Source organism: Heptranchias perlo, chromosome 29 (genome assembly GCF_035084215.1).
Source record: "Heptranchias perlo isolate sHepPer1 chromosome 29, sHepPer1.hap1, whole genome shotgun sequence".
Lineage (NCBI taxonomy): Eukaryota > Metazoa > Chordata > Chondrichthyes > Hexanchiformes > Hexanchidae > Heptranchias > Heptranchias perlo.
This window is the reverse complement of record NC_090353.1, coordinates 15378651-15394704: the sequence shown is the minus strand read 5'-3', so window position 1 is coordinate 15394704 and position 16054 is coordinate 15378651. Positions and strand designations below refer to the sequence as shown.

The 16054-nt window shown below is 44.0% G+C and overlaps 1 protein-coding gene across 5 annotated transcripts in view; it reads right to left on the bottom strand.

The window, feature by feature from the left end:
- Positions 1-15340, bottom strand: part of LOC137299415 (zinc finger RNA-binding protein-like) — a 68875-nt gene extending 53535 nt beyond the window's left edge. For all 5 annotated transcript variants that reach the window (XM_067968136.1, XM_067968139.1, XM_067968137.1 and 2 more), the window contains exons 1-2: positions 15250-15340; positions 14367-14445 (exon numbers count right to left, since the gene is read on the bottom strand). In XM_067968136.1, coding sequence (XP_067824237.1) covers positions 14367-14445; positions 15250-15286 — 116 coding nt within the window. In that variant the 5' untranslated portion in view covers positions 15287-15340. The remainder of the gene's footprint in view (positions 1-14366; positions 14446-15249) is intronic.
- Positions 15341-16054: the final 714 nt, after the last annotated feature.

Genomic DNA, 16054 nt, shown 5'->3' with positions numbered 1-16054 from the left:
GAAGACTTGGAAATGAAGGCAAGTTGCAGCCAGCCCTCACTTGGATCTTTAAACCAGTGAATGACACATCTGAATAAAAGGTGAGTTTTTGCAGCAGGGCAATCAGTTCTCTCAGATAAACCTTAGGCTGGGAGTTGTTTGTGTTCATATTGAGATTTCTTGGTACATGCTCAGAATTCTTGTGTTAATACATATTTACCTACATATTGGACCCCCTCAAACTGACAACTTTAGGATTGGGGGGGCGCAATGGATCGATGCAACAGTACATCTGAGGAGGAGGCACATCACAATCCGCGCCAGGCACGGTGTGCAGTCCTGAGTGTTGCAGCTCCACTTAACAGAGGTGCGCCACAAGGACCTGCAGAAGAGCAGAGAGGGATCCAATGGAGGAGCCGAGATCGCAGAAGGCCGTACCCACGTAAGAGGATGTACAGGCAGTGGCTGAACTTCCTGGAATCTGAGGAGCAGTGTCTATGCAGGCTGAGATTGAGTTGCCAGGTGGTCACAGACATCTGCAAGCTCCTTCATGCAGAGCTGCTCCCGGCTGGGCCTGGTGGCAACGCATTGCCCGTCGCAGTTAAAGTCACCACTGCCCTCAATTTCTTCGCCTCCGATCCTTCCAAGACGCCAACGGTGACATCACCAGGATCTCTCAGTCATCTGCACATAAGTGTATATGGCAGGTCACGGGTGGCTCGTTTGCCAGGGCATCTGACTACGTCAACTTCCGCTGCGACATCAGCCAGGCTGAGATGGCAGTGAGTTTCCACTCTCTGGCTGGCTTCCCATGGATGCAGGGCGCAACTGATTGCACATATGCAGCAATCCAAGGACCTCCACGTGAGCCAGGATAGTTCATCAGCCGAAAGGGATATCACTCCATTAATGCGCAGCTGGTTTGCGACCACTGGAAGTGGTTTCTGCAAGAGTGTGCCCAATTCCCTGGCAGCTGCCATGATTCCTTCATTTTGCGTGAGTCCAACATTCTCGCACAAGACAGACTTAAGGGCTGGCTCCTTAGTGGCAAAGGATACCCTTGCAGACGTGGCTCGACACCTCTGAGAAACCCCACCAACGAGGCACAGCAGCGGTACGACAACAGTCACATCACCACCAAATCTGGCATTGGACAAGCCATTGGAATGCTCAAGATGCACTTCAGGTGCCTGGATCGATCTGAGGGATTCTTTCAGTACTTACCAGCAAAGGTGTGCAGAACAACAGTCGTGTGTTGCATCCTGCACAACATCGCTCAACAGAGTGGGTTACAGGTGGAGGAACTCCCATGAGCTCACGAAGCATCCGCATCTGCGGCAACATTGAAGACAAGGAGGAGGAGGACGATGATACGCAAGCCAATGGCAGAGCAGCTGCTCTGCCATTGGCTTGCGTATCATCGTCCTCCTCCTCCTTGTTCATGATGCCAGGGAGTCACTCATATCTAATCGATTCTCATAAGGAGATCTGCAAACTGAAGATAGTGAACTACTCAACCAGCACCACCTCCCTCACCACCCCCCCCCCTTGCACAAAACAGTGCTTCAACCACACATACACCCATTGTAAATACACCTAATGGGTGGCATCAAGTCTTGGCATTCATGATGAAGCACATGCAAGGGCGCTTTCACAAAAGGGATTCAAGAATGGACAAGATGTGGCAGTGTGGAGACACTTATAACATTTAGTGTGCATGTAAGAAAAAACAAATAGAAATGAAAAACATGACATCTTATCAGAAACCCTTGTGCATTCCATTGGTGATTACAAAACCTTAGCTTTCCTCTTCCTACTGTCTCTACGTGGTGCATCCCCTGTTGCTCAGGTCCCTGCCCTGACTACCGAAATGCTCTCGGCCTACGCCCTCTGGGTTTTGGAGCCTGTGAGGGCCCTGCCAAAGACTGCTCCACCTGCACCTGTGCAGGGGCAGTCTCGCCCATCATTGGGAGAGAAGGCAGCATTGCGGGCACTGGTTTGGGGGGGGGGGGGGGGGGGGGGGGAAGAGGGGGTGGCGCTGAGGCGTGGGAACGCTTTGAATAGGGTCCCAACTTCCATGTCCCTTTTCGCCATCCTCCCTCTTCAGGGCCACACCACTCCTACCACTATGCTGGACAACAGTTTGGAGCACATCTGTGACGCGTTGCAAGGCCCCTGCTAAAGTATCTGTCTGCCTATTTAAGGTGGCAGACATGTTAGCATCGGTAGCCCGCCGGCCGCTGTCTTGGCCTGAATGAACGCATTTGTGAGCCATGCTTGAAGCTTAATGGAGGCTGGCATTCTCTCCATCGCAGACATTCCCGCACTTACCTGAGCCACTATTCCACTAATGCTGGAGGTGGACTCCTCCACCCTCTCTGCTATTGTGCAGTGTGCGTGGCACGTCTTCCAGTATCTCGCAAAGGTGCAGCTGTACCTCTATCATTCTCCTTCTCAGCGACGGCCCCCAGGGTTCAGCATCTGTGTCCAGCTGAGCAGAGCATGGAGAGGAATGCGCCCCCGACCCAGACTCTCCACAGCTGCCCCTGCCACCAGTGTCTGCTCGTGCTCACTTGTCACCTGGTGATTCACCACTCACAACTCAACTATCTGCCTAACAGGACCTAACGAAGTGCGAGTATCTGCACTGGTGCATGGCTGGGTATGATGTGACGGTGCACCCTCAGGGGGACAGACCTCCTCTGAGGAATCGCCCTAGTCCAGGTTGCATGCCTCTTCATCAATCCTTGAAGGCCCCGGAAGAGAACATAAAACAATAATAAAAATCATTGCAGAAGTTAGTGCGCTATGAGCATGCTGATGTTATCAATGATTGACCTGCTGCACACATCAAATAATGATGCACGTGAAGGATGTTAAAGCTGTCACCAGATGTTTGCGGGGTTTTGGCATCTCCGACAGCCAGGCATTCAAGCGCGTGGCTGAGCTCCAAGGCCTCCTCCTCCACATCTGTCAGGGGTACTACTTATGGTGCCCCCCCCACCCCCAGTCCCACTCCTCTCCCATCCATTTTGCACTCTCTTTTCTTACCAAAGGAGAAGGAACAGGCATAAGAGTGAGTGAGGATGACAGGGTCACCCGATGGAGGCATTGCTTTGGGCGAGGCTGCCCATGAAAGAGATGCATCAGAGGGTGACTATCAGATGGATTCATCACATTGCATCAGGACTGGGATGAGTGCAAGTGGTGGATTCACAAATGGGGAGGTGAGGAAGTGCACAGAAAGTGAGGGTAAGTTGATAATGAGAGTTAAGTGGGTACGAGGTGTGATGTGATGTGATGGGATAGGCTCGGCAAGACAGTGAGGTGGGGGGGGGGGAGGGGGCAGTAAAATGTACACCACAGGATGTAGGTGAATCAGTAACTGTACTCACTTTTCCTGACCTGGTTAGGTCATTAAAGCGCTTCACAAACAACCTTGCAATGGTGCTCCTGCTGCTCACATCCTCTGCCACCTTGAGCCAGGCCTTCTTGGTGGCAGAGGCAGGGCGCTTCCTCCTATCTTCCAGGTACATTATGTCCCCCGTTCCTCACACTGGCCAGTAGCAACTCAAGTGAAGAGTCAGTAAATCCGGGTGCTGGTTTCGTCCTTTGTTGCGCCATGTCTTTGAATTCCTCCATGCTCCCTCAAAATTCATGGTTGCAATATCCCTTTAAATACTCCAGCTTCCAGCATGTCGCTCAGGTGCGCAGTACGCCCGCCGCGTAGCTTGGAGACATGAAACCCGGAAGTCACATCAAGGGCTTTCGATTGAGTCGCGATCGCTCGAGACATCGCACGCAAAATATTTCCGGGGTTCTCATGCATGTAATCACCTCCCACTGAGTTTCCGCCGGAATGTTAAAATTTATCCCAATGTGTGGAACACTGCGCAGGTAGGTGAGGTTACTCTGGACTGGTCAAGGATGCACAGATGTCAAGAATTATTGGTTTTGTATGGAAAACTATTTGGCTAGTTAAGCACTATTTTCCTCAGTCTTATTTTCCCCACTTTTTACTTGCCACTTTTTAAAAAAATTCTTCCTTCATGAAGGTAATAATTCCCTTGTAGTAAAGGGCAAAGAGGATAGTAACAGACTTCAGAAGGATGAAATGGGCAGACACATGGCAGATGCAATTTTACGCAGAGAAGTGATACATTTTGGTACGAGAAATGAGGAGAGGCAATATAAACTAAATGGTACAATTTTAAAGGGGGTGTACGTGCAAAATCTTTGAAGGTGGCAGGTCAAGTTGAGAAAGCTGTTAAAAAAGCATACAGGATCCGTGGCTTTATAAATAGAGACAGAGTACAAAAGCAAGAAAGTTATGCTAAACGTTTATAAATAGCTAGTCAGGCCCCAGCTGGAGTATTGTGTCCAATTCTGGGCACCACACTTTAGAAAGGATGTCAAGGCCTTAGAGAGGGAGCACAGGAGATTTACTAGAATGGTACCAGTTGCAGGACTTCAGTTATGTGGAGAGACTAGAGAAGCTGGGGTCGTTCTCCTTACAGCAGAGAGGTTAAGGGGAGATTTAATAGGTGTTCAAAATCATGAAGAGTTTTGATGGAGTAAATAAGGAGAAACTGTTTCCAGTGGCAGAAGGGTCAGTAATCAGAGGACACAGGTTTAAGGTGATTGGCAAAAGATCCAGAGGCGAGATGAGAATTTTTTTTTTTTTTACGCAGCAAGTTATGATGATCTGGATTGCACTGCCTGAATGGGTGATGGAAGCAGATTGAATAATAACTATCAAGAGGTAATTAGATAAATACTTCAAGGGGAAAAGTTTGTAGGGCTACGGGGAAAGGGCAGGAGAATGGGACTATTTGGATGTGAATGGCCTCCTTCTGTGCTGTATCACTCTATGATAAAACTATTCTGATTAAACATACTTTCAAATGCACATCCACTGGACTAAACTTCAGAATTATTTTCTGATGATGCAGGCTAAAACACAGCCACTGAACTGCACCTCACCTCAGTGGCTTTTTCATGTCCCCACTGAACCAAAGAACTCTATAAACAGGCCATGAAAAGTGCCAACACAGAATTAATGCACTACAGGAGAACTCGTTTGCCTTCTTAGACATACACAAAAAGGAAATCCCCCTCACGAAAATTGCCGATGCAGGGAAGGATTGTACACACTCCCAGGTCCCAGAATGTCAGGGTCCCTAGCCTTCTACATATGTGCAAAACAAAATCTCAATTTTTCTAAACGGTTTTCAACAGTTCTACAAGAGAGTGGACGCACAGCATAGTCTACAGGATTTTTCAATTTTAGCAAAGTTCTTTGATTTAAAAAAACCCAAAGGCCTCCAGACCATGAGCCGGCCCAGTGCATCATTTGTGCTCAACTCATGATCCAATTTTACATCGATACAAGTACATTTACCCAACTCAGCATGTTTAAAAGGCCAGGGATCAATCCAGGGTGCCAAGAAGGAAACAAAAAAAAAATGGGTCTCCACAGCCACCTACAAAAGCTACACCAGTAATCTTACATTTTGCAGTGCCATCAACAATCAACAGCACTTCCTGATTATAACAGCACCCATTTGGGGTTACTCATCTTGGGTTACGCATTGATCCAAAATCTTATGAAAATAAAATAGAAAATCTTTACCCTCCTGTATGTTAAAATCGTGGCTCTCAAATTGGATGATACACGGAGTTCTCACATTTCCCCACCTCCCACTGCCTCCTGCCTGGTTGCTGATTCCCAGTGATTGAATCTGGCACAGGACAGAAGAATACTGTTAAAAACATTTGGCTGCCTGAATAAGCCATATTATGAGCGGATCCTCCTGGAGCCGGTTATGCCATCATCACAATTAAACCAAAGCGGGAGGAGAGAGGAAATAAAGAATCAATGGGGGCTATGTAGGTAGGATCCAGAGGAGGAAAAAAGCACCAAGGGTGGGGGGGGGAAAGAAAACATGAACAAGTAGTAAGTCAGAGTCTAAACCAGAACAGGAGTAGCTATGACAAAGTAAGGAAGAATCAGCAACTAACAGAAATAAAGCAAATTAGATTCACGTGGGAGAAACAGAGGGAGGTTTGGGGAAAACAGAGGCAAAAGAACAGGTTGAAACAAGAGCTAAGAAGATTTTTCTAATATATTACAACATGATGCACTATTATGTCCATTTTAAAATGATGGAAATTGCACCAATAAAGAGTCAAAGTCAAACAATTCTCAGGCCCCATTAGGTGCTTTGAGAATTGTGTCAAAAAAGATTAAAAATCATGTGTTACAGGATTAATCCAGAACAAAGTGCTACATTAGGCTCATACTCCAGGATAAGACCTAATGGAAAATTCTTAAATCCACCTGGTGGTAACCAGCTTTCAAAGGATGGCATTTAAATATATTTCACTCCAGCACCCTCAAATGCTCCAGCAGTGTGGAAGAGGTGAGTACCAAAGTCCCACACTCAAACACCAAGCTAGAGACTTTGGCTGAGAAGCTAGCCACCTTATGATAAGTATAAGTGATACATATAAGCGTATATTTTGCAAATAATCAATGGCTGAAGTGTTAGTTCAAGTTTATCCTGGAAAAGACAAGATACCACCATGTCCCAGAATTTAAACATTTCCATTGTAATACAATGGTTTTCACTTCCCAGTTTTCCATTAATATATTTTAAAAAGAGGTAATGTACTATGAATTATATACTATACTTCTGGGACACACTGAAGCATTGGAGGTTTTTGGAATCAATCAGGCTCTCAAGAGAACACTCCAAAAACAAATACTGACAGAGGAACCACTTAACTATGTTCCATTCTATGTCCTCGAACAGTGAAAAACACCCAGCAATACAGTTATAGATTTTGACCCTCCAAACTTGGATTATGTCTAGAGAACATTTTGAGCTGCATAACACTACAGTAGCAAGGGCATCACACACAAAATGTATCACACAACATTAAAAAAGTGTACTCGCTTTATTAGGATTTTCCCCAATAGTCTATTTATATCAATGCTGATCGTTGGAAACCACTATAAAATCTTCATTTATTCTCAACTTTTCCACTGCACTATATTTTTAATTTTCTTCCTTTTTTTGTATGTCTTAATTTCTACCTTCGAGTCCCCCACATTATATCCTGTAGGTTGACACATCTGAAAGTTTGTGATTGGAAACTTTCGAGCTCTCATTCAATGCCACAATTTCTCAATTCCAGAGAAGGGACACTGGGATTATCACAAAGACTTCCTCCCCGTCCTCCCACATTTTTAAACCGTTTTATTAGTTCATAACCCATACACGTTCACATTAAAATTTATGCAAAATTTCCACAACTGTTCCCACAACCCCAGTGATGTTTGGTGGATTGAGCTCAAGATACTCCAACCAGAAACACAATCAATTGTGCTACAGCTCCAAACATCACTCACTCAGCTCCACATAATTGTCCAGAGCACAACTGAGGCCCACCCCTCTCAGGGGAACACAAAAGATCCCATGGCACTATTCAAAGAGCAGGGGAGTACTGTATCCTGACTAACATTTATCTCTCAACCATCATTAAAAAAGGTGATCTAGTCATTATTGTTCGTGGGAATTTGCTGTGTGCAAATTGGCAGCTGCATTTCCCTACATTACGTTGACTACACTTCAAAAGTACTACACTGACTGAAGTGTTTTGGGATATCCAGAGGTGGTGAAATATGCTATATAAATGCAAGCTCTTCGTTCTCCGTCAGTCCTCAGCCATTCATCTGTTATAGAGGAGGTTGTGTGTCTGAAGCAACCTTACTCTCTGCATGGGAGCCAGCACTCACATACTAGTAGCCAAGCCAAAACTGGACAGCTATCCACTGGCCAAATACCCAATCAGTGGTGCTTGTCCAGGGCTGGATGACTTCCAGGCCAACCTGGAGCTCTAATCTCCAATGCAATAAATGGAACTGCTCTAGGTTACCCGCAGGATCATCATAATATTTACTACATCGATGGGGTGGGATGTGTGAGAAGTATTTGGAACTGAAAGTATTCCCTCTGGACTTTCCTTCCCTTTTAAATCGCCTCAGCAAGAAAAGCAATTAAAACATAGAAACTATTTTTTGTGCTGTTGAATGGAATATTCTTTTTGCACACCCAGCAAGTTATAAAGCCTTTCCACAGAAGATGTACAAAATCTAAAACAGAGTAAAATATTGCTTTGATATCCTAGTATACCTCAACTCCAGCTCCAGAAGGTACCCAGCTCTAATTGAACCAGTGTAACATCTCCATTCCAATGCCAAACTCTTGGGGTTAAAGCGAGAGTGCGAATTTAGTACTGGGTAGATTATGATGTGAGCCCATGCTCATTGAGAACTGAACTGAGGCTGGCCACAGTATTTCCCCGAGGATACATACAAGCAGAGGGGAGACTTTTCTTTCATTAATCTGTTTTACAAAACAATGTTCTAATCAGGGCCATGGAATTGCTTGAGCAACAAGTTCATTCAAAACATGAAAAGCACTGCTAAAAACGAGACCAACTTGGCAACCATATTCTTCTTCTTAGAAAAAGACTACATAATTAGGAAGGAAACAAACTTTTTGGGGTTCAACAAAGCAGATGTAACTGTATTTGTATTATTATTCAGTCACTATTAACCAATAGCTGTGGTTGTAAATGGGCAGATCACTGATGGAGTACAATAGCAGGGAGGTAATGTTAAATTTATATAGAACCTTGGTTAGACCACACTTGGAACACTCTGCAATTCTGGTCTCCAGGCTACAAAAAGGATATTGAAGCACTGGAGATAAGTGCAGAAAAGATTTATGAGGATGTTAACAGAATTGAGAGGATGAAACTATAAGGAAAGATAAGCAAACTGGGGCTCTACTGAGGAGATCTGATAGAGGTCTTTAAAATTATGAAAGGGTTTGATAGAGTGGATGTGGAGGAAATTGTTTTCACTTGTGGGTGAGTCCAGAACAAGGGGGGATAAACATCAGATGGCCACTAACAGATCAAATACAGAATTTAGGAGGAATCTCTTGAGAGTGGTGAGAATATGGAACCTGATGCCACAGAGTGGTTGCAGTCTATAGCACTGACACATTTAAGAGGAGGCTTGATGCATTTGAGGGAGAAGGGAATATGGATGATACGGGGGCAGAATGGGAAGTGGTAATTACAGTGGGAGGAGACTCATGTGGAGTATAAACACGGACATAGACCAGTTGGATTGAATGGCCTGTTTCTGTGATGTAGATTCTATGTAACACTGAATGCGATCCTACAACACAAGCAAAAATCCCAGCATCTCAAGAAAAATCCCATAGGTAAAATTATTCAGTCATCATAAATCAGTGGCCCTGCTCATCGGACTATCTCCTACGCGCTCTCTCAGGACCCTAAAAATGTGGCGCTCCTTACTCCAGTCTTCCCTTCCTCCTGCAATCTACAGGCTTTTAAAATACAAGCTTGGCATCATCTAACCACAACCGCATGACGTATCTTGTCTGCTCACCTATCGATCCCTGGTGGGGTTCTGCAGTGTGGGCTTTGACCCTTCACTTAGGTTTCGTAGTATGATACAGCACAGGAGGCCATTCGGTCCATCGTGCATATGCCAGCTCTTTGAAAGAGCTACCCAGTTAATCCCACTCCCCTGCTCTTTCCCCATAGCGCTGTACATTTTTTCCCTTCAAGTATTTATCCAGATCCCTTCTGAAAATTTATTAAAGCTGCTTCCATCACCCTTTCAGGCAGCGTTTTCCAGATCATCATAATTTGCTGTGTAAAAAAAATGTTTCCTCATGTCGCCTCTGGTTCTTTTGCCAATCACCTTAAATCTGTATCCTTTGGTTACTGACCCTTTTGCCATTGGAATCAGTTTCTCCTTATTTACACCATCAAAACCGATCATGATTTTAAACACCTCTATCAAATCTCCTACTTATCCTTCTCTGCTGTAAGGAGAACAATCCCAGCTTCTCCAGAATCTCTACATAACTGAAGTTCCTCATCCTTGGTACAATTATAGTAAATCTCTTCTGCACCTTCTCTAAGGCCTTGACATCATTCCTAAAGTGTGGTACCCTGAATTAAACAATACTCCAGCTGAGGCCAAACCAGTGTTTTATAAAGGTTTGGCATAACTTCCTTGCTTTTGTACTCTGTGCCTCTATTAATAAAGCCCAGGATCCTTGATGCTTTTTTTAAAAAAACATCTCAATTTGTCCTGCCACCTTCAAAGATTTGTGCACATACACCCCCAGGTCTCTCTGTTCCTGCACCCCCTTTAAAATTGTACCATTTAGTTTATATTGCCCCTCCTCATTCTTCCCATCAAAATGTGACACTTCACACTTTTCTGCATTAAATTTCATCTGCCCATTTCACCAGTCTATTTATGTCCTCCTTAAGCCTGTTACTAAACTCCACATTGTTTACTACATTTCCGAGTTTTGTGTCATCTGCAAACTTTGAAATTATACCCTATATACTCAAGTCCAGATCATTAACATATCTCAAAAAGAGCAGTGGTCCTAATACCAACCGCTGGGGAACACCACTGTATACTTTCCTCCAGTCTGAAAAACAACCATTCACCACTACTCCGCGCGTTCTGTCCCGTAGTCAATTTTGTATCCACACTGCCACTGTCCCTTCAATCCCATGGGCTTTAATTTTGCTAACAAGTCTATTATGTTGTACTTTATCAAATGCCTTTTGAAAGTCCATATACACAGCAACCACACTACCCTCATCGTTACTTCATCAAAGAACTCAATCAAGTTAGTCAAACACAATTTTTCTTTAACAAATTCGTGTTGACTTTCATTTATTAGCCCATACTTTTCCAAGTGCCAATTAATTGTGTCCCGGATTATTGTCTCAAAATTTCCCCTTCACCGACGTTCGGCTGTCTGGCCTGTAGTTGCTGGGTTTATCCTCTACTTTAGTGAAGACCGATGCAAAGTATTCATTCATTACCTCAGCCATGCCCTCGGCCTGAAAATCTCTTTTTGTTCCTAATCAGTCCCACCCTTTCTTTGACTACCCTTTTACTATTTATATGTTTTGAGACTTTTGGGTATGCTTTTATGTTAGCCGCTAATCTATTCCCATCTATCCCTCGTTGCCCCTCTTATTTCCTTTCTTAGATCTCCTCTGTACTTTCTGCATTCAACTTGATTCACTATTGTATTATGAACCGTGCATGTCATAAGCCTCCTTTTTGGGTTTCATTTTAATCTCTATATCTTTAGTCATCGAGAGAGCTCTAAGCTTTGGATGCCCTTCCTTTCCCCCTCGTGGGAATGTGTCTACTCTCTACCCGAACCATTTCCTCCTTGAAGGTGTCTCGACTTTTTCTGGAAAAACCTATCAGCTCCTCCAAGCCTACCACATTTCCTTACAAACAACTTAACACTGCTTTCAGTACAGACATTATGCGTTGGCTATATGAAGTGCCCTGGTTAGCACCTATCACATGCCAATGACCAGAAAGTAAAACAATGAAACTTCCATCACCACAGTTCATATTTTGTGCACTCAGAACTTTGAAAACCAGCATCTACAGATTCTGTGGTGTTTAGAAAGAATACTTTGAACTATATAACACTAGGGTGAAATACTAACAGTTACAGGTCTGTTACTTGAGGGAATGAATTAAATGCATCACACAAGCATGTCACACAACATTAAAGCCCATCGGCTTATATGCCATAGGGATAGCACACTGGTATCAATATAATAGTATACCTTTATGCTGTAATTTTAGCGCAGTTGTGAAGCAGCTTCTATTTCACAGTCATGCTAAAGTATAAATCTGGAGTCAGGTCCAACTAGAATCAAGCGAGAAGCGATACGAGACTTCCTAGGAGTACTGTAACCATCTTGGGTTTGACATTTCATTGAGTGCAACTCCAGTACAGTATCAGAGTTTGAAAAGTGTCCAGGGGGTCTGTTGGATCTCCTGGAAACTTCTTCTGGAACTCATAAGCTGGGTTGCTGCAAATACAAATAAATCTAACGTCGTTCATTATATAATACAGAAGATATAACAGACACATGGGAATGATTTCCACACGATAACCACACCCAAGGACCGGGTAACCGCAATAAGCTATGGAACTTCACACAATTTTGGAAATCATTGAAAATTTGATGGCTGCCTAAATTACCTCTGTACCTCTAAATCCCAACTTAAAATAAAGATGGAATTATCAGCACCAAAAGGATTACCTTTGTAACAAAATTACTAGTTTTCCCCCTATTTCAGATTATTATGCATTGTATCCCATTTGATAGGCCTGTCAGTCAATAAATTTAATTTTTCTAAATAAACCAAGGCAATTATACCTGTATCATATCTGGGGGAGGGGTGGGAGAAATTTGAAGCTCTTAAGTGATCTAAATACAACATAGCACAATACCACAATGAACTGGGCAATCTTAATTTATGATGTGGAGATGCCGGTGATGGACTGGGGTTGACAATTGTAAACAATTTTACAACACCAAGTTATAGTCCAGCAATTTTATTTTAAATTCACAAGCTTTCGGAGACTTCCTCCTTCCTCAGGTAAATGTTTTACCTGAGGAAGGAGGAAGTCTCCGAAAGCTTGTGAATTTAAAATAAAATTGCTGGACTATAACTTGGTGTTGTAAAATTGTTTACAAATCTTAATTTAATTAGACTTCTGGCAAGCTCCTATAAGAACACAAGCCCGTTAATCACAAAATCCCCATCTCTAAAATGCAGATGCATTAAATATTTTTTTTAAAAATGCTTTACTTGACTGGCCAAGGGATTTATTTTTGGGATGTTGTGAAACAGAATGAGATGCAATAGTAATAAAACAAACTAATTTAGTGAAAACAAAATCAGTTTTGCTATTCAAAACTGAAATTGGAAAATTATGTTTAAGACCACAGATTTCAGATGAGCAAACAGATATATATGCACTATACAAAGAAATGAATCAAGACCTAGGAATGAGGCAAGGCCTAGGAATAGGGATACAAATGGGGAAATCTGAATAGGACAGCTAAAGATGTAGATGGAATTTGAGATATATGCAAATTAATGGAACATGGATTTAAACTTTATGTCTGAATTTCAGTTAAAAATTAAATATCTACCTGCAATTAAACCTCAGCATAACTCTGCTTATACACAACACAAGCACAGATGAAATTTAACGGTTTTAGGCTTAAAAGAAAACTAGGGTGTGAAATTGCCCCTTTAAAAAAATGCTTGCTTTTCTCTACAAATAATGAAAATCACAAGAATGGGCAGCTTTAAAAGAACAAAATCGAATGAGTCAAAGAGAAAAATATTCTGCAGTTTTAATGTAGAATTTCATCCACAACCTCCAAATTGTATATTGAGGGGGAAAAAAAGTGTCCTAAAAGTGTCCCAAAAATGGAGATAAAGAAAATGAGAATTATATGAAAAGATTCTTACTTTAAAAACAGCTTCTGCATTCAAACTAGTTTCTTTCAGCGTGTTAAAAAAATCCTGCTGCCCTAAAACATTAGTATTAACTGTCTCTCTAACCTCAGTCAATAATGTATCCAAACTAAATATGCAAATTAATAGTTTAAAACAAAATGTAGGTTCTTCTCTACCAAGACACACACACTACGCATTACTGTTAACGCTAAACTATACTGCAGTGCGAGATTTCACACCTAGAGACAAGTTGTATTTTCCAGGTTTAAGACAGGATGTATTTTTAACATTGGAATTGTTCTAACCTATTCACAAACGAGTAACGTTTTGAACAGAACTCGTTCTAAAGGCAGAGTCTGCAATGAGCAAACTAACTGGACAAATGTTCTGATCCAGGTACAATTAAGAGAAACGTTGCAAATGAAAAAACAATAAGTGAAAACAAGATGAGAAACGGTTTTATTGATGAGCAACCCGAATCCCTGGAATGCCCCTCCTATAGAGCAGTAACGGTGCAGTCACAGGGCAGCAACGCCATCGTTAAACCGGTAACAGCTCAAAGGTGGAGAGAATCAGAAACCGGGCAGAAACCTGCCCCCCATAATATGCCCCAGCCCCCAATAACCAAGCCGCTTGCTGGGGCCCCTCCCCCGTGGTCAGGGGGAGGGGGCTACGCTCAACCCCAAGGGGGAAGCAAGGAGATGAGTTGTACCCTGTGGTTTTGCGCACCTCCTTGGCTGGTGCGGACCGGAGGCCGAGGCCACTGCCGCCATTTTGCCGTGACCGAGGGTCCCGCCACTAATTCATTCTTTGCAGAGGCGGCCCGGGGGGGGGGGGGGGGTGCCGCCGTTTAAAGGATGCTGTTCCTGTTGAAGGGGAAGAGGGGGTTCCTGTCACGGTTTGCCCGGTTTCTCTGTCCTCGACTCCCCAGGACCGGACCAGCCCAGCCGCTCCCTCGTACCTGTATTGAGCGCCGCCATGCGCGAATCCATAGTAGTTACTCGCCGCCATCTTGGCGTCTTCGCCCAACCGGCCGGGCACTACGTCACGTGACCGGAGAGGGAGAATAAAGAGAGAACTTTATTAGCACCGACTCCGCGAACAAAAAAGACAACGACAAATGCAATAACTTTATTAACAGGCCCACCGCAAACAAGGACACAGCCCAATAAATTGAATTTTATTAATACACGGTCTGTGATCCAAAACACAGTTTACAAAGTATTTTTGCCCGCAAATAGTTTCAGGCAAATCTGGGAAAACCCAGGTGCTCATTGGCCAAACAAGTGAAATGCAACTTATACAAAACAACTTTTTTTTTGTTGAGTTTATCTTTAAATTCTCATGAATTACAGCCCAGCCTGTATGAGAACACACAAGACTCTAGGTTTCAAGGGACACTGTGTTGCAAGGAATAAGCGGCCTCTGACCGACGTCAGGATGGAGATCAAGAGGCGCCAAATAAAGGTTTTCACCAAAAAAACATTTAAATTAATTTAAATAAGGAACCGGAAGTGTCTCCCTCACTGGCCCTCCTATTGGCTGACGTTGCTGTCAATCACCGCCATTTCCGTCTGGAGCGGAAGAAGAGGAAAATTCCGCAGAAAACGGCGGTCCGGTGAATGTGGGCGCGGGGCCGAGACCGGGAGCCACACTCGTCCGCCGAGAACCTAACCTGACCTGCTTTAAGTCCCCGTTACTATGGATCCATCCCTTGACCTGCACCCTGGCCTCCCCCAATTGCCCATTCAACCGGTTGAAGCGGTCGCGGCTCCCCGTTGAGGCCCCGACGGGAAGCTGCAGGCAGGGTTGGTTGGTTAGGACCGGGTGCGGTCGGTACTCACCGTAAGCGAAGGAGACTATCGGACATATAGGAATCATGGGCTTCTCTGCTTTTGACCGCGACCTTTCACCTCGCCGTTAGCCGCGCTCACGGTGCACACACTATCTGCGTGATGACGACACAGCCGGCGCTGCGCTTGCGCACTAACCAGGCCTGGAATTCATTCAAAAAAGGAGCGGATTTAAACTGCAGCGAGGCGCTGTTTCCGATAGGGGGCGCTGCAGGGCACCAACCACCTGCCACTGTCCATCCTCCCATCAGATGGGTTCAAAGGGGTTTAAACCCCAATAAAAAAAGGGCACTGAGGGGTTTACCCCCAATAACCCCCAGCAAAATGGACAATAATTGGAATCCTGGAGGGCATTAACCCGTAACAACAGGTCAAGAGAAGTTTAACCTTGATTTGAAAAAAAGGGGCACAGTGGGGTTTTAACCCTCAATAAACGCAATTGTTACTAACGTCAGTGAGTAAGAAGAACCCAGTGGAGGGCTCAAAAACAAAATACTGCTGCTGCTGGAAATCTGAAATAAAAACAGAAAATGCTGGAGAAGCTCAGCAAGTCAGGCAGCATCTGTGGAGAAAGAAACCGAGTTAACTTTTCAGGTTGAAGACCTTTTATCAGAACTGGAAGATCTTAAAGAGTTAAAGTTTTTAAGCAAGTACAGAGCCAGGGAAAGGGGGGTGGGGAGGAAAGAACAAAAAGGAAGGTCCGTGATAGGGTAGAGGGTAAGAGTGATTAAATGACAAAAAGGGTTGATGGTGCAAGGTAAGGAAGGTGGTAATGGGACAGGTTAAGAAACAAAAG